The sequence below is a fragment of the Mustelus asterias genome, unplaced genomic scaffold (assembly GCF_964213995.1).
Source record: "Mustelus asterias unplaced genomic scaffold, sMusAst1.hap1.1 HAP1_SCAFFOLD_1370, whole genome shotgun sequence".
In the NCBI taxonomy this organism is placed as follows: Eukaryota; Metazoa; Chordata; class Chondrichthyes; order Carcharhiniformes; family Triakidae; genus Mustelus; species Mustelus asterias.
Genome location: NW_027591315.1, coordinates 55,234 through 82,991, shown reverse-complemented (window position 1 = coordinate 82,991; position 27,758 = coordinate 55,234). Strand labels below are relative to the sequence as shown.

Below are 27,758 nucleotides of genomic sequence, written 5' to 3'. Positions count from 1 at the left end.
GAAATAACCCAATAAATACCCAGAGAGAGAGAGAGAGAAATAACCCAATAAACACCCAGAGAGAGAGAGAAATAACCCAATAAACACCCAGAGAGAGAGAGAGAAATAACCCAATAAACACCCAGAGAGAGAGAGAGAGAAATAACCCAATAAACACCCAGAGGGAAATGAACCGATAAATACCCCGAGAGAGGGAATTTAGTAAGTACCCCCGGGTCGAGCTCGGAAGTGGGGTATATCCAGTGTGAAGGAAGTCCGGGGAGGAGTTGCGTCCGGTGGTGTCCCCCATTTCCATTTCTCTCCTTCGCTCTCGCTCAGTGTTGACGAAGGGATGGTTCAAGTATAATTCTTTGTTTTGCAGGCGACGCAGCAAGTGGGACCAGCCCGGTCCTGGCATGAACGGCTCACTCCCTGGGGTGATGCCTCCACAGGTCTCCATGCCATCAGCCAGCTTCCCTGCTGGTTCAGTGCCAGTCTCTCTGCCCCTCGGGACCGGAGCTGCTGCTGCTTCCGGAGTGTCCATGAGTGTCGGGGCCTTTGCCCCAGCCTCCGGGGCTCTGGACGCTGCAGCTGCTGTCGCTGCCAAGATCAACGCCATGCTGGTGGCCAAAGGGAAGCTGAAACCCAGCCAGATTGCTCTTGAACAGGTATAGGCTGCAGCTCGGTGTGTGTGTGTGTGTGTGTGTGTGTGTGTGGGCTGGGGAAGGGGCTAGTGACAGACTGCAGCTCATGTTGTTGGCATGCGGAGAGGTGTGCTTGTTAGAATGAAGAAAATTACAGCACAGGAACAGGCCCTTCAGCCCTCCAAGCCTGCACTGACCATGCTGCCCCGACTGAACTAAAACCCCCTCCCCTTCCGTGGACCATATCCCTCTATTCCCATCCTATTCATGTCTTTGTCAAGACGCCCCTTAAAGGTCACTACAGTATCTGCTTCCACTACCTCCCCCGGCACCAAGTTCCAGGCACACCATCCTCTTGCCTTGTACATCTCCTTTAAACTTTGCCCCTCGCACCTTAACCCAATGCTGCCTACAGGTATTTAGAGAGGCAAGGACTGATTAGGGACAGTCAGTATGGCTTTGTGAGTGGAAAATCATGTCTCACAAATTTGATTGAGTTTTTGAAGGGGTAACCAAGAAGGTCGCTGAGGGCAGTGCAGTTGATGTTGTCTGCATGGACTTTAGCAAGACCTTTGACAAGGTGCTGCATGGTAGGTTGTTCCATAAGGTTAAATCTCTTGGGATGCAGGGTGAGGTAGCTAAATGGATACAAAACTGGCTTGATGACAGAATAAGAAGTTTAAACAACACCAGGTGAAAGTCCAACAGGTTTATTTGGTAGCAAAAGCCACAGGCTTTCGGTAGCAAAAGCCACAAAAGATTGTGGCTTTGGCTACCAAATAAACCTGTTGGACTTTAACCTGGTGGTGTTAAACTTCTTACTGTGTTTACCCCAGTCCAACGCCGGCAAATCCACATCTTGATGCCGGAGAAGCCAGAGCATGGTTGTAGAGGGTTGTTTTTCAAACTGGATGTCTCGCTGCAACTTCTGACATCCCTCCACACTAGACAAAGCTCGGCACAACATCGTGGGCCGAAGGGCCTGTTCTGTGCTGTACTGTTCTATGTTCTATCCCCAACATCTCCAACCTTTGTGTCATCAGCAAACTTACCAACCCATCCCTCCACTTCCTCATCCAGGTCATTTATAAAAATCACAAAGAGTAAGGGTCCCAGAACAGATCCCTGGGGCACTCCACTGGTGACCGACCTCCATGCAGAATATGACCCATCTATAACCACTCTTTGCCTTCTGTGGGCAAGCCAGTTCTGGATCCACAAAGCAATGTCCCCTTGGATCCCGTGCCCCCTCACTTTCTCAATAAGCCTTGCATGGGGCACCTTGCTGAAGTCCAGAAATACCACATCTACTGCTCTTCCTTCATCAATGTGTTTAGTCACATCCTCTGGGGGGGGGGGCTGTTTCTCTGTGGCTCGAGTGTCCAGAACACCGAAATCACAGTCTCAGAATGAAGGGGTTGATCGTTTGGACTGCAAGGTGGAGCAAAATGTGTATAATTCGAGTGTCATTCAAATGCCACAAAGTGCCCCTCCGCCCACCTCTGCAGGCTGCATTTTGAATTAGTGATGTTGTTGTTGAATGGTGGTGGCGATCTGGGCTTGACGAGCCCGTCTGGCCGCCCCCCCCCTCCTCCTGTTCTTGCTGTCACCCTGTGCTAATATCCTGTTGTTTCCAGACCTCCATCCCAGGCAAGATGGCAGCAGGAGGGAAAAACAAGGATGACTTGGTGGTGGCGGAGGTGGAAATCAACGATGTTCCCATCAACTGTCGGAACCTGCTGACCCGTGGGCAGACCCAGGACGAGGTGAGAGAGAAACGCCCCCCCTATAATACACTCACTGTGTCACCGCATTGTCACCCCCTGGGGGAGCGGGGCTGTGGCACCTTGGATGGTGCCCCCACAGGGGGCGGGGCTCTGGCTGGAGGGTGCCGCCCCAGAGTAGGTGCCCTACTCCCCCAGTGGGTGGGGCTCGGGCTGGGGTGGTGCCCCACTCCCCCAGTGGGTGGGGCTCGGGCTCGGGCTGGGGGGGTACCCCACTTCCCCAGTGGGTGGGGCTCGGGCTGGGGGGGTACCCCACTCCCCCAGTCGGTGGGGCTTGGGCTGGGGTGGTGCCCCACTCCCCCAGTGGGCGGGGCTCGGGCTGGGGTGGTGCCCCACTCCCCCAGTGGGTGGGGCTCGGGCTCGGGCTGGGGGGGTACCCCCAGCAGTGGGCGGGGCTGGAGGGTGCCCCCTCCCCCAGTGGGCGGGGCTCAGGCTGGGGGTGCCTCCAGCAGTGGGCGGGCGAGGGGCTTCAGTCTGACTGGAGCAATTCCCTAATGGACTGTCGGGAGCCCACGCTGGCCTTTGTGTCTCTGGTCTCGTGACAATACCACCACCCCCCCCCCCCCCCAATGGCATCCTGCCCAACATCCACTTTCTGTCATTTTATTGGTAAATTCCTTCACTTTGGGAGTTTGAACTTCTGAATATTTTGGTCAGATTTGTTAAATAAAGCTGTGCTTTCTGTCTCAAACAGGTGAGTCGGCTGACGGGGGCCGCAGTTTCGACACGTGGCAGGTTCATGGCTCCAGAGGAGAAAGGACAAGCCACGCCGGGGTATGTACTGGTGAATACCGCACCCCTCAACCTGCTGAGCCCCAGACCTGGACCCCGCCACCATTCCTGCTCTTTATTTTCCCTTGTACTGTCAACTGTGGCTTACTGAGCAGCATTCTCTCTCTCTCTCTCTCTCTCTCGTCTTAAAGCAGAAGAGCTACCTCGGAGACACCCTGGGTTGAGGTGCCCACTGCAACGCTGAGGGAATGGCGCGTGGTCAGAGTGCTGATTTCTCCGCGTTTCTGCTTTCTCAGGCGGATGGGAATCATCCCACGGCCGCTGTAGGGAGAACGGGAGATTATCCACCATGTCCTGGGCCAGTCCTTCTTCCTCTGCCACTGACCTTACTAAAATCAGATTGTCTGCTGGCCCTGTGATTTGTAGGATCTTCCCGTGTGGACTTTGGCTGCCAGGCCTCCTTCAGTGTGATACTTCACGATGCATTTCATCGACTGTGGAGAGGTCCTGAGCTGATGAGATGCCGTTTCTCCTGGGGGAAGAGGGGTGCTGACTCTGGCTGCAGCCGTACTGTGCTGGGAACCCTCGGTGGGCTGCTGCCGTACTGTGCTGGGAACCCTCAGTGGGCTGCTGCCGCACTGTGCTGGGAACCCTCAGTGGGCTGCTGCCGCACTGTGCTGGGAACCCTCAGTGGGCTGCTGCCGTACTGTGCTGGGAACCCTCGATGGGCTGCTGCCGTACTGTGCTGGGAACCCTCAGTGGGCTGCAGCCGTACTGTGCTGGGAACCCTCGATGGGCTGCTGCCGTACTGTGCTGGGAACCCTCAGTGGGCTGCTGCCGTACTGTGCTGGGAACCCTCGATGGGCTGCTGCCGTACTGTGCTGGGAACCCTCAGTGGGCTGCAGCCGTACTGTGCTGGGAACCCTCAGTGGGCTGCAGCCGTACTGTGCTGGGAACCCTCAGTGGGCTGCAGCCGTACTGTGCTGGGAACCCTCAGTGGGCTGCAGCCGTACTGTGCTGGGAACCCTCAGTGGGCTGCAGCCGTACTGTGCTGGGAACCCTCAGTGGGCTGCAGCCGTACTGTGCTGGGAACCCTCGATGGGCTGCTGCCGTACTGTGCTGGGAACCCTCAGTGGGCTGCAGCCGTACTGTGCTGGGAACCCTCAGTGGGCTGCAGCCGTACTGTGCTGGGAACCCTCGATGGGCTGCTGCCGTACTGTGCTGGGAACCCTCAGTGGGCTGCAGCCGTACTGTGCTGGGAACCCTCAGTGGGCTGCAGCCGTACTGTGCTGGGAACCCTCGATGGGCTGCTGCCGTACTGTGCTGGGAACCCTCAGTGGGCTGCAGCCGTACTGTGCTGGGAACCCTCTGGGCTGCAGCCGTACTGTGCTGGGAACCCTCAGTGGGCTGCTGATACTGAGCCGCTGCTCTGTGTCTGACCCCTGACACTTGGCGGCAGAGAGCATTATGCTTCAGTGCTCTCCCTTCCCGTGCTCGGGCTAGTTGTAACTGGCTCTCTGGAAACTGCCCTATCTCAGTACCGCCCCTGGCCATCGCGCCACTTGCTTGCTGGCAGCATTCACTTTGCCCTGTAATTGCTAAAGTAAAGTTTATTTATTTGTCACCAGTTAGGCTTACATTAACACGGCAATGAAGTTACTGTGAAATTCCCCTAGTCGCCACACTCAATGCACCCTAACCCACATGTCTTTCGGACTGTGGGAGGAAACCCACGCAGACACGGGGAGAACGTGCAAACTCCACACAGACAGTGACCCGAGCCGGGAATCGAACCTGGGTCCCGGGCACTGTGAGGCAGCAGCGCTAACCCACTGTGCCACCCTGTGCTGCATGTCTAGGCTCACAAAGGCATGGATTAGCCATGCTAAAGTTCCCCTTTAGTGTCCCAAGATGTGTATGTTAGATAGTTTAAAGTTTATTTATCCGTATCACGAGTAGGCTTACATTAACAGTGAAGTTGCTGTGAAAATTCCCTAGTTGCCAGGTTAGGGGGATTGGCAGGGTAAATAGGTAGGGATACGGGGATAGAGCCTGGGTAAGATGCTCTGTCGGAGAGCTGGTGCAGATTTGATGGGCCAAATGGCCTCCTTTTGCACTGCAGAGATTCTGAGATTCTATTTGCAATTCTGTTTCTTATTTCTCCCCTGCAGAGATCGGGCTTTGTACCTGCACATCCAAGGACAGACACGTGATGTTGTTGACAGTAAGTGTGTGGCTGTGATGAGGTTTAAGTTTATTTATCAATGTCACAAGTACATAGAACATAGAACAGTACAGCACAGAACAGGCCCTTCGGCCCACGATGTTGTGCCGAGCTTTATCTGAAACCAAGATCAAGCTATCCCACTCCCTATCATCCTGGTGTGCTCCATGTGCCTATCCAATAACCGCTTGAATGTTCCTAAAGTGTCTGACTCCACTATCACTGCAGGCAGTCCATTCCACACCCCAATCACTCTCTGCGTAAAGAACCTACCTCTGATGTCCTTCCTGTATCTCCCACCACGAACCCTATAGTTATGCCCCCTTGTAATAGCTCCATCCACCCGAGGAAATAGTCTTTGAACGTTCACTCTATCTATCCCCTTCATCATTTTATAAACCTCTATTAAGTCTCCCCTCAGCCTCCTCCGCTCCAGAGAGAACAACCCTAGCTCCCTCAACCTTTCCTCATAAGACCTACCCTCCAAACCAGGCAGCATCCTGGTAAATCTCCTCTGCACTCTTTCCAGCGCTTCCACATCCTTCTTATAGTAGCCTTACATTAACACTGCAATGAAGTTACTGTGAAAATCCCCTAGTCGCCACACTCCGGCGCCGTTTCGGGTTACACTGAGGGGGAATTTAGCACAGCCGATGCACCCTAACCAGCACGTCCTTCAGACTGGGAGGAAACCGGAGCACCCGGATGAAACCCACGCAGACACGGGGAGAACGTGCAGACTCCGCACAGACAGTGACCCGAGCCGGGAATCGAACCCGGGTCCCTGGCGCTGTGAGGTAGCAGTGCTAACCACTCTGCCACCCACTCCATGGTGGATCCTGGCCTCTCAGAAGTCCAGCCTGTTTGCTGGGCAGGGCAGCAGTGCGTGCTCCTGGATTATCCCAGCCTGGATCAGCAAGGGAGGAGTAAGGCACGCTGAGCTAATAGCTGGGGGGTGAAAATAACACTGGGACATGACTGGCTGCACAGCCTGGGAAGACCAGGCCATTGACACATTCTGGATGTCCATGGTTGCAGTAAATCCTCTGCTGGAGCTGGAGCCCTGCCCATTGACAGTACATTGGAGCAGGAGGTTAACACGGAGATGGAATAGTCTGATGTAACCACAGCTACTTGAAACTGTCAGGGATCGGGAGGATAAAGAAAGTGGAGCCTGTTCAGTGCTTGTGGTTCTGCTGATACTGTCCTCCTATAGAAACCTGGGCCGAGAGAACACCCCCACTTCCAGTGAAAGGCGGGGATTCACTGTGCAGCCCGACATTTCAACTCATTGTAAATCATTGATTCAGAAGGTTATGGGTTCAGTGCTGAGAGCACTGAGCTATGGGAGGGTCAGTGCTGAGGGAGCGCCGCACTGTGGGAGGGTCGGTGCTGAGGGAGCGCCGCACTGTGGGAGGATCAGTGCTGAGGGAGCGCCGCACTGTGGGAGGGTCAGTGCTGAGGGAGCGCCGCATTGTGGGAGGGTCAGTGCTGAGGGAGTGCCGCACTGTGGGAGGGTCAGTGCTGAGGGAGCGCCGCACTGTGGGAGGGTCAGTGCTGAGGGAGCGCCGCACTGTGGGAGGATCAGTGCTGAGGGAGCGCCGCACTGTGGGAGGATCAGTGCTGAGGGAGCGCCGCACTGTGGGAGGGTCAGTGCTGAGGGAGCGCCGCATTGTGGGAGGGTCAGTGCTATGGGAGCGCCGCACTGTGGGAGGGTCAGTGCTGAGGGAGCGCCGCACTGTGGGAGGGTCGGTGCTGAGGGAGCGCCGCACTGTGGGAGGGTCAGTGCTGAGCGAGTCCCGGACTGTGGGAGGGTCAGTGCTGAGGGAGCGCCGCACTGTGGGAGGGTCGGTGCTGAGGGAGCGCCGCACTGTGGGAGGGTCAGTGCTGAGGGAGCGCCGCACTGTGGGAGGGTCAGTGCTGAGGGAGCGCCGCACTGTGGGAGGATCAGTGCTGAGGGAGCGCCGCACTGTGGGAGGATCAGTGCTGAGGGAGCGCCGCACTGTGGGAGGGTCAGTGCTGAGGGAGCGCCGCATTGTGGGAGGGTCAGTGCTATGGGAGCGCCGCACTGTGGGAGGGTCAGTGCTGAGGGAGCTCCGCACTGTGGGAGGGTCGGTGCTGAGGGAGCGCCGCACTGTGGGAGGGTCAGTGCTGAGCGAGTCCCGGACTGTGGGAGGGTCGGTGCAGAGGGAGCGCCGCAATGTGGGAGGGTCAGTGCTGAGGGAGCGCCGCACTGTGGGAGGGTCAGTGCTGAGGGAGCGCCGCACTGTGGGAGGGTCAGTGCTGAGGGAGCGCCGCACTGTGGGAGGGTCAGTGCTGAGGGAGTGCCGCACTGTGGGAGGGTCAGTGCTGAGGGAGCGCCGCACTGTGGGAGGGTCGGTGCTGAGGGAGCGCCGCACTGTGGGAGGGTCGGTGCTGAGGGAGCGCCGCACTGTGGGAGGGTCAGTGCTGAGGGAGCGCCGCACTGTGGGAGGATCAGTGCTGAGGGAGCGCCGCACTGTGGGAGGGTCAGTGCTGAGGGAGCGCCGCACTGTGGGAGGGTCAGTGCTGAGGGAGTGCCGCACTGTGGGAGGGTCAGTGCTGAGGGAGCGCCGCACTGTGGGAGGGTCGGTGCTGAGGGAGCGCCGCACTGTGGGAGGGTCGGTGCTGAGGGAGCGCCGCACTGTGGGAGGGTCAGTGCTGAGGGAGCGCCGCACTGTGGGAGGATCAGTGCTGAGGGAGCGCCGCACTGTGGGAGGGTCGGTGCTGAGGGAGCTCCGCACTGTGGGAGGGTCAGTGCTGAGCGAGTCCCGGACTGTGGGAGGGTCGGTGCTGAGGGAGCGCCGCACTGTGGGAGGGTCAGTGCTGAGGGAGCGCCGCACTGTGGGAGGGTCAGTGCTGAGGGAGCGCCGCACTGTGGGAGGGTCAGTGCTGAGGGAGTGCCGCACTGTGGGAGGGTCAGTGCTGAGGGAGTGCCGCACTGTGGGAGGGTCAGTGCTGAGGGAGCGCCGCACTGTGGGAGGGTCAGTGCTGAGGGAGCGCCGCACTGTGGGAGGGTCGGTGCTGAGGGAGCGCCGCACTGTGGGAGGGTCAGTGCTGAGGGAGCGCCGCACTGTGGGAGGGTTGGTGCTGAGGAAGTGCTGCAGTGTCTGTGTGTTCTGAGTGTAAAGATCCCATGTTTGTAATCGGGAAGCTGTGGGTGAGTGGGATTGAGGACAGTGTTGAGCAGTGACCTGTGTCTCAGCCTCCAGTAGCTTCATGGACACAACCTCTTCCCAAGAGTCTGACCCATTGAGAGAAGTGGAAAAGGAGTGACAGGGAATTGTTATCGGATTGGTGTATTGCTGCTGTCGCTACTAAATAAATACACTGGAGCTCAGTCGGTGATATTTTTTCAACTCTTCCTTGCAGAGGCAGTGAACCGGATCAAGGAGATCATTGCTGGTGGAGTTGTAAAGGCTGCCAGTGCTTCAAACTCACAGTTCAGCGCTCCAATGGTTACTGTCTACCACCAGCCAGCTCCTGTTACACATCCAACAACCACCACGGCCCGATCACAAGCTGGGGTAAGTATGTCCCTGCAGCGTGTAGAAGGGCACTCAGCTCTCAACCGGGCCCAGCATTCACCCTCTCTCTGTCTGAGTGGCTGAGAGTTCAAAGCATCCACTGACACCACATCATTCAGATTGTAAAGCAAAGGAGCTACAGTGCAACTGGTGTGAGACAGTGTGTGTGAATACTCTGTATCTAACCCTGTGCTGTACCTGTCCTGGGAGTGTTTGATGGGGACAGTGTAGAGGGAGCTTTACTCTGTATCTAACCCTGTGCTGTACCTGTCCTGGGAGTGTTTGATGGGGACAGTGTAGAGGGAGCTTTACTCTGTATCTAACCCCGTGCTGTACCTGTCCTGGGAGTGTTTGATGGGGACAGTGTAGAGGGAGCTTTACTCTGTACCTAACCCCGTGCTGTACCTGTCCTGGGAGTGTTTGATGGGGACAGTGTAGAGGGAGCTTTACTCTGTATCTAACCCTGTGCTGTACCTGTCCTGGGAGTGTTTGATGGGGGACAGTGTAGAGGGAGCTTTACTCTGTATCTAACCCCGTGCTGTACCTGTCCTGGGAGTGTTTGATGGGGGACAGTGTAGAGGGAGCTTTACTCTGTATCTAACCCCGTGCTGTACCTGTCCTGGGAGTGTTTGATGGGGGGACAGTGTAGAGGGAGCTTTACTCTGTATCTAACCCCGTGCTGTACCTGTCCTGGGAGTGTTTGATGGGGACAGTGTAGAGGGAACTTTACTCTGTATCTAACCCCGTGCTGTACCTGTCCTGGGAGTGTTTGATGGGGACAGTGTAGAGGGAGCTGAATTTTGCCTTGTGCTGTTGTAGCTGAGAGATCTGGAGGATAAAGAAAGTGGAGCCTGTTCAGTGCTTGTGGTTCTGCTGATACTGTCCTCCTATAGAAACTGGGCTGAGAGAACACCCCCACTTCCAGTGAAAGTCGGGGATTCACTGTGCAGCCCGACATGTGAATGTAGACGCCCCCTTTTGCCAACATTGAATCTGTTAATAATTAGCTGTCACAGGCATTCATCTCTTGTGCCTGGGCTGGAGACCAGAGGGTGAAAGTGTCTGATGGGTACAGCCCTCAGCAGGATATACCAGTCAGTCCTTCATGTCGAGCGATCCGTGTTTGATATATCTTGGTGAGAGGATGTTGAGCGTGTGGATTGGGGGCAGGGTTTGGCTGCGGTGTGTGCTCTCCTCTCAATCTTAGTGAATGGGTGGTGAAGAAGGCATTCAGCATCCTTGTTTCATTGGTCAGAACATTGAATACAGGAGTTGGGACGTCTTGTTGAAGTTGTACAAGACATTGGTAAGGCCACACTTGGAATACTGTGTACAGTTCTGTTCACCCTATTATAGAAAGGATATTATTAAACTAGAAAGAGTGCAGAAAAGATTTACTAGGATGCTACCGGGACTTGATGGTTTGAGTTATAAGGAGAGGCTGGATAGACTGGGACTTTTTCCCCTGGAGCGTAGGAGGCTGAGGGGTGATCTTATAGAGGTCTATAAAATAATGAGGGGCACAGATCAGCAAGATAGTCAATATCTTTTCCCAAAGGTAGGGGAGCCTAAAACTAGAGGGCATAGGTTTAAGGTGAGAGGGAAGAGATACAAGGGGGTCCAGAGGGGCAATTGTTTCACACAGGGGGTGGTGAGTGTCTGGAACGAGCTGCCAGAGGCAGTAGTAGAGGCGGGTACAATTTTGTCTTTTAAAAAGCATTTCGACAGTTACATGGGTAAGATGGGTACAGAGGGATAGGGGCCAAACGCGGGCAATTGGGACTAGCTTAGGGGTTTTAAAACAAAAGGGGTGGCATGGACAGGTTGGGCCGAAGGGCCTGTTTCCATGCTGTAAACCTCTATGGCTGTAATGTCACCCAGTGGTGTTACTGCTCTAATAGAGGCTGGTCTGTATCCTGCCACCAACACTACTCACTCTGTGTTCACCAAACCAGACAATGATGTGTGCAACATTCATGTCTCTGCAGGTTTGCTGTGATGGTGGCGTGATTCCCCTTTCACTCCTTTCCAGTTAGAGGTTTGATTGATCAGGAATATCCACAATGAACTTGTCCTCTTGGAATCTGGTCTCGCCTTTCACTGGATCCCTTGGTTCCTCCTGTCCAGAAATTCTCCCTCATTCCCTCTTATCATCCTGGTTGCTCATCCCACACACACACACACACACACTCCCCATTTCTGCTTGCTTTCCTATCTGTCTTTGTGGTACCTCAATGCTCCCAGGCGGTGTGGAATGTGGGCTCGGTCATGACCAGAAGGACATGGGCATTTCATTTTGAAGAGGATTTTACAACATGGGAGTAGCCCCTCGAGTCCACTCAACGGCACCCTGACTGATATACCTCAGCGCCACTTTCCTGCACTGTCCCCCTTATCTCTCGTATCTAGAAATCTATCGCTCTCTGTCTCTAACATTCTGTGACTGAGCTTCCACAGCTCTCTGGGGTGGAGAATTCCAAAGATTCACCACCCTCTGTGTGAAAACTCTTCTTGTCTCCATCCCAAACTGTCCCTTATTCTGATTCTAGACTTATCTACATCTACCCAGCCCCCTAAACCTTTTAAGTGTCAAAGAGAATCCCTCTCGTTCTTCGCAACTCTAGAGAATACAAGCCCTGCCTCCTCAATCCCACCATCCAGGAGTCAGTCTGCTGAACCCTTGTTGCACTCCCTCGGGGGGCCAGTAAACCCTTCCTTGGGTCAGGAGACCAAAACTCTACACACTGCTCCAGGTCTGGTCTCAACCAGCCTCTATCCAGCAGCAGCAAGACACCTTTAGATTAAAGTTAGAAGTTTATTTATTAGTCACAAGTAAGGCTCACATTAACACTGCAATGAAGTTACTGTGAAATTTCTCTAGTCGCCACACTCTGGCGCCTGTTCAGGCCAGTGCACCCTAACCAGCCCGTCTTTCAGACTGTGAGTGGAAACCCACGCAGATACGGGGAGAACGTGCAGACTCCGCACGCACACACTGACCCAAGCCGTGAATCGACCCCCCCCCTGCCCCCAAAACTAGTTTCTCTTTATCCTGTCCACTCCGTTGATCATCTTCAAACACGTTGATTAGATCATCCCTTAATCCGATATATATTCAGGTGAGTACAATCCTCGTGCATCCAGCCGTTCTGAATTGTTTTGTCCCTGGCATCGTTCTGGTGGGTCTACGCTGGGTCCCCCTCACCCCCCACAAAGGTTAATGTTTCTTTCCTGAGGCGACTTGCCCAGAACAAAGTGCTTGTGCAGTCGCAGCGATCGAAGTCTGTGTTTCAGGTGTGTGTTTGTTTGGAATGCCCATCACGGCAAGAGTGAAGCCAATGCCGCTGCCACCATTTCTGAGAATGAGCCGCTTCCCCTTTCGGACACCCGGCGTCAAAGTCAGTTTGAACCCAGAATGTCCTGGTTAGACGCTTCAGCGTTTACAGCAGCCCTTCTTGTTCAGCCTTTTACTCGATGCCTTGTGTATGATCAGTTCCTTCTCTCACTCCGCAGATGCATTATGTGCAAGATAAGGTCTTTGTGGGTCTGGAGCAGATCGATCCAGCCTTTAATATTAAGGAGAAAGTGGAGGGTCCGGGTGGTTCCTACCTGCAGCACATTCAGGCCGAGACTGGTGCCAAGGTCTTCCTCCGTGGGAAGGGCTCTGGTTGCCTGGAACCTGCCTCTGGGAGAGAGGCCTTTGAGCCAATGTACATCTATATCAGGTACCACCTATTACTGCCAACGGTCACTGTGTTTATGTAGACTAGACATGTCCTGTTAGACTCAGCACTCTGTACCAATTCAGCATTAGACTATACTTCAGTTTAACTCCAGCATCTGGTAACTTGGTGCATGTTGTAGCTTGGATCAGCATTGCACAGAGATCACAGGGGATAGGAGAAACTGATGGAGGGCTCAGCGCGCGGGGGCGGAATGACCTGGAGGGGTCAGTGCATGCCTGGCAATAGGTTCCTACTGAACTTTGTGTTTGATCTGGAGTCTGCAGCCTCTGCAGGTTGAGTCCTGTCCCACACCTGATGGGCACTAGAGGGAGCTTTACTCTGTATCTAACCCCGTGCTGTACCTGTCCTGGGAGTGTTTGATGGGGGACAGTGTAGAGGGAGCTTTACTCTGTATCTAACCCCGTGCTGTACCTGTCCTGGGAGTGTTTGATGGGGGACAGTGTAGAGGGAGCTTTACTCTGTATCTAACCCCGTGCTGTACCTGTCCTGGGAGTGTTTGATGGGGACAGTGTAGAGGGAGCTTTACTCTGTATCTAACCCCGTGCTGTCCCTGTCCTGGGAGTGTTTGATGGGGGACAGTGTAGAGGGAGCTTTACTCTGTATCTAACCCCGTGCTGTACCTGTCCTGGGAGTGTTTGATGGGGGACAGTGTAGAGGGAGCTTTACTCTGTATCTAACCCCGTGCTGTACCTGTCCTGGGAGTGTTTGATGGGGGACAGTGTAGAGGGAGCTTTACTCTGTATCTAACCCCGTGCTGTACCTGTCCTGGGAGTGTTTGATGGGGGACAGTGTAGAGGGAGCTTTACTCTGTATCTAACCCCGTGCTGTACATGTCCTGGGAGTGTTTGATGGGGACAGTGTAGAGGGAGCTTTACTCTGTATCTAACCCCGTGCTGTACCTGTCCTGGGAGTGTTTGATGGGGGACAGTGTAGAGGGAGCTTTACTCTGTATCTAACCCCGTGCTGTACCTGTCCTGGGAGTGTTTGATGGGGGACAGTGTAGAGGGAGCTTTACTCTGTGTCTAACCCCGTGCTGTACCTGTCCTGGGAGTGTTTGATGGGGACAGTGTAGAGGGAGCTTTACTCTGTATCTAACCCTGTGCTGTCCCTGTCCTGGGAGTGTTTGATGGGGGGACAGTGTAGAGGGAGCTTTACTCTGTATCTAACCCCGTGCTGTACCTGTCCTGGGAGTGTTTGATGGGGGACAGTGTAGAGGGAGCTTTACTCTGTGTCTAACCCCGTGCTGTACCTGTCCTGGGAGGGTCTGGGCACGGTTACTATCCCGCAGCTGGATGTCGACAGGAATTGCAGTGGGAGCTGAGCTGTGTGGGGGTATCTGCCAGTTGTAGTCTGCGAGTTCCGGCGATGGCTCAGTCTGTCGCTGTGTTATCAGGTGGGTACCATTGTCAGTAATGTACGTCTGTGTTCCTTTCAGTCATCCCAAGCCAGAGGGACTATCGGCTGCGAGGAAACTGTGCGAGAGCTTGCTGCAGACTGTGAGTATTGTCATGGGCTGGGTCATTTATCGCTGTGTGTTCCCCTCTCTTCCCCCCCCCTCACTGCCTGCTCCATCCAGAAACTACTGACTCCCCTCCGGTTGCAGTGTGGTCTCTGTCTCCGGCCATTGGGTCTTCTGTGCTCTGACTGGCTGCACGGTATAGCACTGTGGAGGAAGGCCTGTGAACAGGGCTGAGCAGCAGCCCGAGGTGTGGTACTCAGTCCAGCCCTGACACCCTGCTGTGCTTGGGATCAGCTGGCAGAACACAGACTGAACACAGAGGCTGAGACCCGCTGCTTTTGTTCAACGTCACGGTTCCATTTCCATACGGGGAAGGACTGACTAGTTGCTAACTCTGTACAGGGAAAGGGTGAGCGGATGATAACTCAGTCCATTTGCTTTCTTTAGGTCCATAACGAACATTCTAGGTTCCTGAGTCAAATTAATTCTTCAGTCATGCCACCCCAAGGTAAGTCTTACAATAAAAACACAGTGTGGCTCCTATTTCGCTGTATCTAACCCCGTGCTGTACCTGTCCTGAGATTGTTTGATGGGGGACAGTGTAGAGGGAGCTTTACTCTGTATCTAACCCCGTGCTGTACCTGTCCTGGGAGTGTTTGATGGGGGACAGTGTAGAGGGAGCTTTACTCTCTATCTAACCCCGTGCTGTACCTGTCCTGGGAGTGTTTGATGGGGGACAGTGTAGAGGGAGCTTTACTCTGTATCTAACCCCGTGCTGTACCTGTCCTGGGAGTGTTTGATGGGGACAGTGTAGAAACATAGAAAAACTACAGCACAATACAGGCCCTTCAGCCCACAAAGTTGTGCCGAACATGTCCCTACCTTAGCGATTACTAGGCTTACCTATAACCCTCTATCTTACTAAGTTCCATGTACTGATCTAAAAGTCTCTTAAAAGACCCGATCGAATCCGCCTCCACCACCGTTGCTGGCAGCCCATTCCACGCACCCACCACCCTCTGAGTGAAAACCTACCCCTGACATCTCCTCTGTACCTACTCCCCAGCACCTTAAACCTGTGTCCTCTTGTGGCAACCATTTCAGCCCTGGGAAAAAGCCTCTGACTATCCACTCGATCAATACCTCTCAACACCTTATACACCTCTATCAGGTCACCCCTCATCCTTCGTCTCTCCAAGGAGAAAAGGCCGAGCTCACTCAACCTATCCTCATAAGGCATGCTCCCCAACCCAGGCAACATCCTTGTAAATCTCCTCTGCACCCTTTCTATGGCTTCCACATCCTTCCTGTAATGAGGCGACCAGAACTGAGCAGAGTACTCCAAGTGGAGTCTGACCAGGGTCCTATATAGCTGCAACATTATCTCACGACTCCTAAACTCAATCCCTCAATTGATGAAGGCCAGTACACCATACGCCTTCTTAACCACAGCCTCAACCTGCACAGCTGCTTTGAGCGTCCTATGAACTCGGACCCCAAGATCCTTCTGATTTTCCACACTGCCAAGAGTCCTACCATTAACATTATATTCCGCCATCCTATTTGACCTGCCAAAATGAACCACCTCACACTTATCTGGGTTGAACTCCATCTGCCACTTTTCCGTCCAGTCTTGCATTCTATCAATGTCTCGCTGCAACTTCTGACATCCCTCCACACTATCCACAACACCTCCAACCTTTGTGTCATCAGCAAACTTACCAACCCATCCCTCCACTTCCTCATCCAGGTCATTTATAAAAATCACAGAGAGTAAGGGTCCCAGAACAGATCCCTGGGGCACTCCACTGGTGACCGACCTCCATGCAGAATATGACCCATCTATAACCACTCTTTGCCTTCCGTGGGCAAGCCAGTTCTGGATCCACAAAGCAATGTCCCCTTGGATCCCATGCCCCCTCACTTTCTCAATAAGCCTTGCATGGGGCACCTTATCAAATGCCTTGCTGAAGTCCATATATACTACATCTACTGCTCTTCCTTCATCAATGTGTTTAGTCACATCCTCAAAAAATTCAGTCCGGCTCGTAAGGCATGATCTGCCTTTGACTAAGCCATGCTGACTATTCTTAATCATATTATACCTCTCCAAATGTTCATAAATCCTGCCTCTCAGGATCTTCTCCATCAACTTACCAACCACTGAGGTTAGACTCACTGGTCTATAATTTCCAGGGCTATCTCTACTCCCTTTCTTGAATAAAGGAACAACATCCGCAATCCTCCGGAACCTCTCCCGTCTCCATTGACGATGCAAAGATCATCGCCAGAGGCTCAGCAATCTCCTCCCTCGCCTCCCACAGTAGCCGGGGGTACATCTCATCCGGTCCCAGCGACTTATCTAACTTGATGCTTTTCAAAAGCTCCAGCACATCATCTTTCTTAATATCTACATGCTCAAGCTTTTCAGTCCGCTGCAAGTCTGCACTCCAACCACCAAGATCCTTTTCCATAGTGAATACTGAAGTAAAGTATTCATTAAGTACCTCTGCTATTTCTTCCGGTTCCATGCATACTTTCCCACCGTCACACTTGATAGGTCCTATTCTTTCATGTGTTATCCTCTTGCTCTTCACATACTTGTAGAATGCCTTGGGGTTTTCCTTAATCCTGCCTGCCAAAGCCTTCTCATGACCCCTTCTGGCTCTTCTAATTTCCTCCTTAAGATCCTTCCTACTAGCCGTATACTCTTCTAGATCTCTAACATTACCGAGCTCCCTGAACCTTCTGTAAGCTTTTCTTTTCTTCTTGACTAGATTAATTACAGCCTTTGCATACCATGGTTCCTGTAACCTACCATAACTTCCCTGTCTCATTGGAAGGTTGCTATGCAGAACTCCAGACAAATATTCCCTGAAAATTTGCCACATTTCTTCCGTACATTTCCCTGAGAAAACCTCTTTCCAATTTAAGCCTCCAATTTCCTGCCTGATAGCCTCATAATTCCCCTTACTCCAATTAAACACTTTTCTAACTTGTCTGATCCTATCTCTCTCCAATGCTATTGTAAAGGAGATAGAATTATGATCACTATCTCCAAAATGCTCTCCCACTGAGAGATCTGACACCTGCCCAGGTTCATTTCCCAATACCAAATCAAGTACAGCCTCTCCTCTTGTAGGCTTATCTACATACTGTGTCAGGAAACCCTCCTGAACACACCTAACAAACTCCTCCCCATCTACACTCCTTACTCTAGGGAGATTCCAATAAATATTTGGGAAATTAAAATCTCCCATCACGACAATTCTGTTATTATTACACCTTTCCAGGATCTGTTTCCCAATCTGCTCCTCAACATCCCTGTTACTATTGGGCGGCCTATAGAAAACACCCAGTAAAGTTATTGACCCCTTCCTGTTCGTAACCTCCACCCACAGAGACTCCGTAGACAATCCCTCCATGGTGTCCATCTTTTCTGCAGCCGTGACACGATCTCTGATCAACAGTGCCACTCCCCCACCTCTTTTGCCTCCCTCCCTGTCCCTTCTGAAACATCTGAAACCCGTGTAGAGAGAGCTTTACTCTGTATCTAACCCCGTGCTGTACCTGTCCTGGGAGTGTTTGATGGGGGACAGTGTAGAGGGAGCTTTACTCTGTATCTAACCCTGTGCTGTACCTGTCCTGGGAGTGTTTGATGGGGGACAGTGTAGAGGGAGCTTTACTCTGTATCTAACCCCGTGCTGTACCTGTCCTGGGAGTGTTTGATGGGGACAGTGTAGAGGGAGCTTTACTCTGTATCTAACCCCGTGCTGTACCTGTGCTGGGAGTGTTTGATGGGGACAGTGTAGAGGGAGCTTCACTCTTTATCTAACCCCGTGCTGTACCTGTCCTGGGAGTGTTTGATGGGGGACAGTGTAGAGGGAGCTTTACTCTGTATCTAACCCCGTGCTGTACCTGTCCTGGGAGTGTTTGATGGGGACAGTGTAGAGGGAGCTTCACTCTGTATCTAACCCCGTGCTGTACCTGTCCTGGGGGTGTCCTGCAGTGATTATTCGATATCTGTCTGCGCAACTGGAGAGTGATTGTGATTCTGGACAGTGTAATGTATGGAGTGACCTGAGGAGGTTCAGCTTCAGGTTTTCTAATGCAGTCTTTTGCCTCAGTTCGTGTCTCTGCCAGCCTGGGGTCATGTTTGTGTCCGGGTCTGTGTGATGTTTCTTGCCTCTGGGCAGTGAATGAATAGTCATGTCAGTACTCCCACTTTCCCAACCTCCCTCTTTCTCTTTCGAAGGTTACCAGCAGGTGCCTGGAGGCACACCGCAGCAACATTATTACCCAGGCCAGGGTTACCAGGCCAGGTATCCTCTCGGCCCTGTACCACTGCAGTCCCCTCATAATTCATACCCAAGGCCACGGGGCACTGACTCTGCACCCTTCCCCGTCTCGGGGGGAGCGCAGCCGATGGGCGCACCTGGACAGGTAGGTGACTGCGGCAGTGTTTAAAAATAAAGAGTCGCTGATTTAAGACGGAGATAAGATTACATTTTTCTTGTTGACGTTCGGTGAGTCTGGAACTCTCTTCCTCAGAGGGAGCAGAGAGTCTGTGAATATTTTTAAGGCAGAGTGTGAGACATTGTTGATTAACGAGGTGTGAAAGGTATTGGGGGTGGGGGGGTGGCAAAGGGTTATTGGCGGGGGGAGGTTGTTGGTGGGGGCGGAAGGTTACCGGGGGTCAGCGGGAATGTGGGGTTGAGGTTACAATTAGATCCGCCATGATGGTATTGAATGGGGGAAGCAGGACTGGAGAGGCTGAGTGGCCTCCGACTGCTCCTGTGTGAAGGATGCCGGATGCCTGCAGCGTCCTAGTCTGGTGGTTGGTGGGGAGGGGGTGGGGGGTGTTGTTTGGGGGGGGGGGGTTTGTTGGGGAGGTGGGTGTGTTGGGGGACGGGGTGGGGTGGGGGGTGGGGGGGGGTTTGGGGAGGTGGGTGTGTTGGGGGACGGGGTGGGGTGGGGGGGGTTTGGGGAGGTGGGTGTGTTGGGGGGCGGGGTGGGGGGGTTTGTTGGGGAGGTGGGTGTGTTGCGGGGCGGGGTGGGGGGGTTTGTTGGGGAGGTGGGTGTGTTGGGGGGCGGGGTGGGGGGGTTTGTTGGGGAGGTGGGTGTGTTGGGGGGCGGGGTGGGGGGGGTTTTGGGTGTGTTGGGGGGGGGGTGTGTTGTGTTGGTGGGGGGGGTTTGTTGGTGTTGGGGCGGGGGGTGTTGGGGGCGTGGGTGTGTTGTGTTGGTGGGGGTTTTGTTGGGGAGGTGGGTGTGTTGGTGTTGGGGGGGGTGTGTTGGGGGCGGGGGTGTGTTGTGTTGGTGGGGGGGGTGTTGGGGAGGTGGGCGGGGCGGGGTGTGTTGGTGGGGGCGGGGTGTGTTGGTGGGGGCGTGGGTGCGTTGGGGGTGGGGTGTTGGGGGGGTGGGTGTGTTGGGGAGGTGGGTGTGTTGGTGGGGAGGTGGGTGTGTTGGGGGGGTGGGTGTGTTGGGGGGGTGGGTGTGGGGTATGTTGGGGGGCGGGGGGTCCAGCGGGGAAGATTGGCGATATTCTGTGGATGAGCTGCGTTACCCTCCATTACGATCGGTGTTTATTTATCTGGGTGGGGGGGGCGGGGGGGGGGCGTGTGTGGGCGGTTCGGGGGGGTGTGTGTGAGTGGGGGGGTCGGGGGGGGGAAGTGTGAGAGTGGGGGGGTCGGGTGGGTGTGTGTGAGTGGGGGGTTCGGGGTGGGGGTGGTGTGTGTGTGTGGGGGGGGTCGGGGGGGGGGGGAGTGTGTGAGTGGGGGGGTCGGGTGGGTGGGGGTGTGTGTGTGTGGGGGGTCGGGGGGGAGTGTGTGAGTGGGGGGGTCGGGTGGGTGGGGGTGTGTGTGTGGGGGGTCGGGGGGGGTGTGTGTGTGTGGGGGGTTCGGGGGGGTGGGGTGTGTGTGTGGGGGGTTCGGGGGGGTGGGGTGTGTGTGTGGGGGGTCGGGGGGGTGTGTGAGAGTGGGGGGTCGGGGGGTGGGGGCGTGTGTGTGGGGGGGTCGGGAGGGGTGGTATTCTGTGGATCAGCTGCGTTACCCTCCATGACGATTGGTGTTTATTTGCAGCCGAACTCTGCGGTTGGAGGCTATGCTCCGTCCTTACCTGCGGGCGTGCCCGGCTACGAGGGGATGCTGACTGCACCGCGATCCTCCGGCCACCCCATGCCACCGCAGGGGCACAAGAGACGCTTCACTGAAGAGACGGAGGAGGAATCCGCTCTGCTGGGTTACCAGGTGGGAGATACGCCCTCAGTCACTGCAGGACACGCGGGTTTAGTGGGCTTCACTCTGAATCCTGGCGCACAGTGTACATGTATTTACACTGGGCCTGTCCGCTACACCCTTAACCTCCCTCACCCCACACACACACCTTTCAATTCCTTCTCCCCTTCTTCACCCGTCTCCACTGCTCTCAGCCAGGCCACACCATGGTCAGAGCCTCTGGGAACAGAGTGTATCATTTAATCAACACTCCCAGTGCTATGGGAGTGCTGCCCTGTCAGAGGCGCTGTGTGCCTGGCAGGCTGTCTGTGAAAGAATCTTCTCTTGAGCCTGTCCTTATCATAGTGTGTCTGAATGAGGGTGGGAAAGGGTGGTTTTAATATCACAACACAAGGCACCCCCAGCTGCCCCCTCTTTACACACTCCCCTGGGTATTTGTCACGTTGGTTTAAAAAAATAAGAGGGAATGGAAGTTCTTGTCTGTCTCCAGGGACAGAGAGCATGCAGTGAGGTTAACCGCCGCACACCGCTAGGAGCTATTGTAGCCAGGGAGGTTTCACAAGAAGAGAGCTTGAGGGCACATTGTTGTACAGGATGGCAGCAGTGACAGAGCAATAATGTTTCCTGACATGCTGCGTCCCTTTCAACAAGACCCTGTCCCCCATCAAACACTCCCAGGACAGGTACAGCAAGGGGTTAGATACAGAGTAAAGCTCCCTCTACACTGTCCCCCATCAAACACTCCCAGGACAGGTACAGCACGGGGTTAGATACAGAGTAAAGCTCCCTCTGGAATCTCTACACACTGTTCCTCATTCGTGCTTACGGAATAGTCGCCCTGTGACTAATTCTGTTGAGGTTGCTCTTTAATGTTTTACTGGTTGGTTTATTTGTGCTGACTCGCAAGTTTCCTGATTCATTTCCTTGCCTTGCTTTCAAAGCCATTTTATCGCCCTCCGGCTGGTTTCTATTGGTGAAGAATGTAACTAGGCCGGCATTCCCAGGGCTTGAGCTGCGAGTCTGGCCAGACCTGTGTGTGGAGAGATGACGGGGGAAGAGCAGCGAGTGTAAGCTGCGTTAATCGCAGGCTCCCTTCCTGTCTCCTGGAATGTATAGTGCCAAAGTCCAGGGCGTGGAGTAGCGGCCTCCGCAGCAGACTGAACCTAGCACAGGGCACCCGTGTATCAGCCGTGGGCGCTATTGGTGGCTCAGCCCCTTGTAAATAGAGTTGGGTAGTCAGCATGTGTGGACATCTGAAACCTAGCAATGGGATGCTGCGGGAGGAAGGATTGTTATTGCTGCTAATGCTGCTGCTTTTTTCTGCTCATAGCATGGACCCATTCATATGACTAATTTAGGTACAGGGTCCTCTCAGACCGGGCGAAGTGGAGCTGCTGTGTTTTTCGCTGATCCCTGCGGCCGAGTGAAGGAGAGGGACAGGTGGGTGTGTGTGCGTGTGTGCGCGCGCCTAGAATTTGATAATCCCCCAGTTGCCACAACTCCTGTTCGGGTAACACTGAGGGAGAATTTAGCACGGCCAATCCACCTCTAACCAGCACGTCTTTCACACTGTGGGAGGAAACTGGAGCACCCGGAGGAAACCCACGCAGACACGGGGAAAAGTGCAGACTTCACACAGACAGTGACCCAAGCTGGGAATCGAACCCGGGTCCCTGGCGCTGTGAGGCAGCAGCGCTAACCACCGTGTCACCGTGCCTACTTCAGTCTACTATTTATCCCAGATAGGGGTACCCCACACAGTGTGGGCTCGTCGCCTGTCCTGCTACCCAGTACTGTCCAGTACTCATCGGATAGCGATGAACATTGTCGGGCAATACAGCAGGATATAGATAGGCTGGAAAATTGGACGGAGAAATGGCAGATGGAATTTAATCCGGATAAATGCGAAGTGATGCATTTTGGAAGAACTAATGTAGGGAGGAGTTATACAATAAATGGCAGAGTCATCAGGAGTATAGAAACACAGAGGGACCTAGGTGTGCAAGTCCACAAATCCTTGAAGGTGGCAGCACAGGTGGAGAAGGTGGTGAAGAAGGCATATGGTATGCTTGCCTTTATAGGACGGGGTATAGAGTATAAAAGCTGGAGTCTGATGTTGCGGCTGTATAGAACGCTGGTTAGGCCACATTTGGAGTACTGCGTCCAGTTCTGGTCGCCGCACTACCAGAAGGACGTGGAGGCGTTAGAGAGAGTGCAGAGAAGGTTTACCAGGATGTTGCCTGGTATGGAGGGTCTTAGCTATGAGGAGAGATTGGGTAAACTGGGCTTGTTCTCCCTGGAAAGACGGAGAATGAGGGGAGATCTAATAGAGGTGTACAAAATTATGAAGGGTATAGATAGGGTGAACAGTGGGAAGCTTTTTCCCAGGTCGGAGGTGACGATCACGAGGGGTCACGGGCTCAAGGTGAGAGGGGCGAGGTATAACTCAGATATCAGAGGGACGTTTTTTTACACAGAGGGTGGTGGGGGCCTGGAATGCGCTGCCAAGTAGGGTGGTGGAGGCAGGCACGCTGACATCGTTTAAGACTTACCTGGATAGTCACATGAGCAGCCTGGGAATGGAGGGATACAAACGAATGGTCGAGTTGGACCAATGAGCGGCACAGGCTTGGAGGGCCGAAGGGCCTGTTTCCTGTGCTGTACTGTTCTTTGTCCTTTGTACTGTGTGTGGTTAGTGCGTTCTCACAATGAGGAACTGTAACCTCCCTGTTGAACCCCACCAAGGGTCCGTTTCTGAACCCCAGTGTGGATCTTTCCTTTTGATAGTGTGACAATCTCACTTGTGCAGTGTGTCAGTGCCTGCTTTCCTGCAGAAAGTTACCTTGTCGAATCACCTCTCTGTGCAGTGTGTCAGTGACTGCTTTCCTGCCTTGGCTAACCACCTTTCTGCTCTGCCCATCCAGACAACTGATGCCCCCACCACCACGGCTTGTGAATGACGGACTGGTGCAGCCGGAAGACCACCAGGGACCATATGGACTCCCAGCGCCTCTGGGTGAGTGAGCTGCTTCGCCCACGCTTGGGGATGGGAGCGGGGTGGAGCGTTCCTGGTTCCCAATCGGCCCACATTCCCAGGACACCTCCGACACTAGCAGAACTAGTCGCCACACCCTGGCTGGCTTTGCCCATCATTGGAACCTGCTTTGTCCGTTCTTTGAGCTTGGGATGGTGTGAATGGGCTGTCCAATGCGGAGCCTCACTGAGCAGTGGACACTCGCTCACCAGAATGTCGTACCCGAGCCAGGCGGCCCGCCCCTTGAGCCTGTCCCGTTGTTGAGTCGGTGACGGCTGACTTGTGACCTGATCACAGCCCCTGCACCTTTCCCCACTCGCCCTCTAACTCCCCGGTTTCACCAAAGTCTCTCAGTCTTGGACTGAAGATTAACCGAGCAGCAGCTGCTGTTTGTGGGAGAGAGTTCCAGGTTTCTCCCAGCCCTTGCGCGATACGTTTCCCAATTCACTCCGGAACGCTCCGCCCCTCATTTTAAACAAATGTCTCGTCCAAACTCCCAGGGATAGTCCCTCCTGTCTCCTCGGCTTAATTGGTGGAAATTAGACCAAGTTCACCCCTTCACCTAAATTCCAGGAAACGCACAAACTCTGGTTGGTGTAACCTCTCCGAATTTGAGGCCTGGAATCCGGATGATCTGGTAAATTTATACTGCCACCAGGCAATTTCAGAATTAGCCGTGTACTGGCTCTCTGTGACGGTGCTCGGTCTTTCTGTGATGGCACCCATTCAACCCTTCGAGCCTGCTCCGCCTGCCGTTCATGGCTGATTATCAAATTGAATATTCAGATCCCCCCCCCATTCCTGCCATATCCCTCGATTCCTTTAGCCCCAAGAGCTGTATCTAATTTCTTCCAGAAATCAGGCAGCAAGATGGTGATCACACTGCGATAAATAGCTGTCTAAATGGGCTGCAATTTGGCCGCGGGTAATATTCCCATGCATCTCCCCTCCCCCCTGTATCCTCCCTGCTAGAACCAGCCATATACAGAAATTATTTTGCTACCTGCATGTCTGACTTCCTGCTAAGATTGTCAACTTTTGATTTTGAAGGCAAGGTTTTAAATTTGATGTGATTCTCAACTGTGTGGAGTCCATATCTGCCCTCTGTGGAATTATTGTTACCCACCTGGACAGCACAGGCAGTTCGGAAGGACTTCATGCCTTGTTCCTGCTCCTGATCACTGTCCAGTGATCCCTGGGTTAGAGAGAGAGAGGGGAAATCAGCCAGGGTTCCTGCTCCTGATCACTGTCCAGTGACCCCTGGGTTAGAGAGAGAGGGGAAATCAGCCAGGGTTCCTGCTCCTGATCACTGTCCAGTGATCCCTGGGTTAGAGAGAGAGAGAGAGGGGAAATCAGCCAGGGTTCCTGCTCCTGATCACTGTCCAGTGATCCCTGGGTTAGAGAGAGAGAGAGAGGGGAAATCAGCCAGGGTTCCTGCTCCTGATCCCTGTCCAGTGATCCCTGGGTTAGAGAGAGAGAGGGGAAATCAGCCAGGGTTCCTGCTCCTGATCCCTGTCCAGTGACCCCTGGGTTAGAGAGAGAGGGGAAATCAGCCAGGGTTCCTGCTCCTGATCACTGTCCAGTGATCCCTGGGTTAGAGAGAGAGAGAGAGGGGAAATCAGCCAGGGTTCCTGCTCCTGATCACTGTCCAGTGATCCCTGGGTTAGAGAGAGAGGGGGGGGGGAAATCAGCCAGGGTTCCTGCTCCTGATCACTGTCCAGTGATCCCTGGGTTAGAGAGAGAGAGAGGGGGGAAATCAGCCAGGGTTCCTGCTCCTGATCACTGTCCAGTGATCCCTGGGTTAGAGAGAGAGAGAGGGGGGATATCAGCCAGGGTTCCTGCTCCTGATCACTGTCCAGTGATCCCTGGGTTAGAGAGAGAGAGAGGGGGGATATCAGCCAGGGTTCCTGCTCCTGATCACTGTCCAGTGATCCCTGGGTTAGAGAGAGAGAGAGGGGGGATATCAGCCAGGGTTCCTGCTCCCGATCACTGTCCAGTGATCCCTGGGTTAGACAGAGAGGGGAAATCAGCCAGGGTTCCTGCTCCTGATCCCTGTCCAGTGATCCCTGGGTTAGAGAGAGAGGGGGGAAATCAGCCAGGGTTCCTGCTCCTGATCACTGTCCAGTGACCCCTGGGTTAGAGAGAGAGAGGGGGGAAATCAGCCAGGGTTCCTGCTCCTGATCACTGTCCAGTGATCCCTGGGTTAGAGAGAGAGGGGAAATCAGCCAGGGTTCTGATCACTGTCCAGTGACCCCTGGATTAGAAAGAAAGAGAGGGGGGAATCAGCCAGGGTTCCTGCTCCTGATCACTGTCCAGTGACCCCTGGATTAGAGAGAAAGAGAGAGGGGAATCAGCCAGGGTTCCTGCTCCTGATCACTGTCCAGTGATCCCTGGGTTAGAAAGAGAGAGGGGAAATCAGCCAGGGTTCCTGCTCCTGATCACTGTCCAGTGATCCCTGGGTTAGAGAGAGAGAGAGAGGGGAAATCAGCCAGGGTTCCTGCTCCTGATCACTGTCCAGTGATCCCTGGGTTAGAGAGAGAGGGGGAATCAGCCAGGGTTCCTGCTCCTGATCACTGTCCAGTGATCCCTGGGTTAGAGAGAGAGAGGGGGGGGAAATCAGCCAGGGTTCCTGCTCCTGTCCCTGGTTTCGGGAGGGGTGTAAGTGCTGCATGGTTTGGTTTTGCGGAAGGTTGAGTGGGGCATTGGCACAGAACAGGAAACCCTGGCTGACCGACCTGTCTGGCTAAAACCGCCGGCCCGTTTGGGGACCCGACATCAGGCATTTGTGGGTTATTTTGTAAATCCCCTTGTTCAGAGTCGGCCCTACAAATGGGAATGAGAAGATGGATGGAACCCATTCTAACATGGCCTTTCTCTTTTTTGTGTTTCTCTCTCTCCCTCGCTCTTTCCCGTGGTTCTGCGGCTGCCGTCACTGGTTGGTGCTAACCTTCCTGCTGTGTGCTGGATTCCCCTGGCCCGTGCGCCAAACCTTCATCACATCTTCGACAACAATCCCCCCTCAATAACAAATCCCTTTTTCTCCCTGAGCTGCTGTTTCTGGGACTGTTGGTGTGTGTGTGTGTGTGTTTGTGTGCGTGTCTGTGTGGGCGTGTGTGTTTGTGTCTCTTGTTCTTTGCCTGTCTGTAGATCGTCTGGGCGAACCCTCGCTGAAGATGAGGAGAATGGGTGATCGGGGATCGCGGCTCGTGTCCTACGGCGGAGACTCGTCGGACGAGGAAGAGGAACATTCCAGAAGGCGGCAGAGCATGGCGCACGGCTGGAGCGCAGAGTGCCACTACACATTGCCCCCGCAGCGAGCACAGCAACAGATGCCCTTCTGGATGGCACCGTAAGGCTCAGAGTGGACCAACAGATGACCCCCTCCCCAACCCAGCTGAAGATTTTGCTGGCCCTCCATGTTACTGTGAACTATTGGCATGCAGACTGGCAAATAGACACTTGGCAAAATGGGAACGAACCTCCTTGCCCCTGGGGTGAGGGTCCCAGCAGTGTGCTATCGCATGCTTAGCGTGTTAGAGCCTCAAACGTTATGCTTTTCTCTTTCTGGGAGGGTGGGGTGGGGTGGGGGCAGTTTTCCAAGAAATATTTAGTTCCCAGAGTTTGGGGTTGACTGTTCCTGTGTCTCCCCGGGGCTGGCGTGGCACCGTGGAGGTTTCTGCATTGACAGGATTGTCACAGATTCCCCTGCCTTCCCTCGGGGTGTTGGATCTGGGGCAGGGTGGGGGGGGGCGGTTAGAACTGCACTGACTGTCTGCTGTGTCTCCCATTGTACCCCCTGATCAGGGCCCTTCCAAATCCCAGTGCGGACTCTGCTGTAACCACCTGACAGACAGAACTCTGATTCTGCATTAATACCCGGAGCAGCAGACAGACACTTCCACCTGTGCTGCTCCTTATACCATGGGTTAGCCTGTCTCTTACCCTCCGTCTCTCCCTGGAGTCCACCGTCCCGTTCTCTACGCTTTGTGTGTGTGTACTGACTGAGATTCAGACATCCCAACCCATCCCGCGGCAGTCACCCCCTGTCCTGTCTCAAGCGCATTGCCGCAACCCTGCGGGGAAGGGACGGGCGTTGTCGGGGTCAGATCTGATTAGCCTCCCTGCTGGCCTTGCTGGGGCCAGCGAGCAGTGAATTGGCCTGAGTGACGAATGGGGAGGCTGCGATCCAAAGGGAATGGCACTGACTGTGTGGAGTCTGTACATTCCCGGCTTGGGTCACCGTCTGTGTGGAGTCTGCACGTTCTCCCCGTGTCTGCGTGGGTTTCCCCCGGGTGCTCCGGTTTCCTCCCATAGTCTGGAAGACGTTCAGGTTAGGGGGATTGGCCGTGCTAAAATTGCCCCTTAGTGTCAAGGGGAC

The 27,758-nt window shown here is 54.3% G+C and overlaps 1 protein-coding gene and 1 non-coding gene across 4 annotated transcripts; both read left to right on the top strand.

Moving 5' to 3' along the window:
• The first annotated feature begins 331 nt into the window (after positions 1–331).
• LOC144488201 (KH homology domain-containing protein 4-like) lies at positions 332–26,882 on the top strand. 3 transcript variants are annotated; one of them, XR_013496546.1, is made up of 13 exons: positions 332–647; positions 2,261–2,389; positions 3,102–3,181; positions 5,311–5,363; positions 8,754–8,908; positions 12,422–12,633; positions 14,090–14,150; positions 14,561–14,621; positions 18,369–18,556; positions 20,191–20,358; positions 21,705–21,786; positions 23,271–23,362; positions 26,528–26,570. XR_013496546.1 is itself a non-coding variant. In XM_078206229.1 (13 exons), the coding sequence occupies exons 1-13, from the start codon at positions 396–398 to the stop codon at positions 26,731–26,733; spliced, it is 1,767 nt and encodes a 588-aa protein (XP_078062355.1). In that variant the 5' UTR covers positions 332–395; the 3' UTR covers positions 26,734–26,882. The 3 variants fall into 3 exon arrangements, 2 of the variants coding, with proteins under 2 accessions (XP_078062355.1, XP_078062356.1); XM_078206229.1 differs by having other exon boundaries at positions 21,677–21,786; positions 26,528–26,882; XM_078206230.1 differs by lacking the exon at positions 26,528–26,570 and having other exon boundaries at positions 23,271–23,405.
• On the top strand, positions 9,736–9,868 carry LOC144488203 (small Cajal body-specific RNA 4). The gene has a single exon (XR_013496547.1).
• Positions 26,883–27,758: the final 876 nt, after the last annotated feature.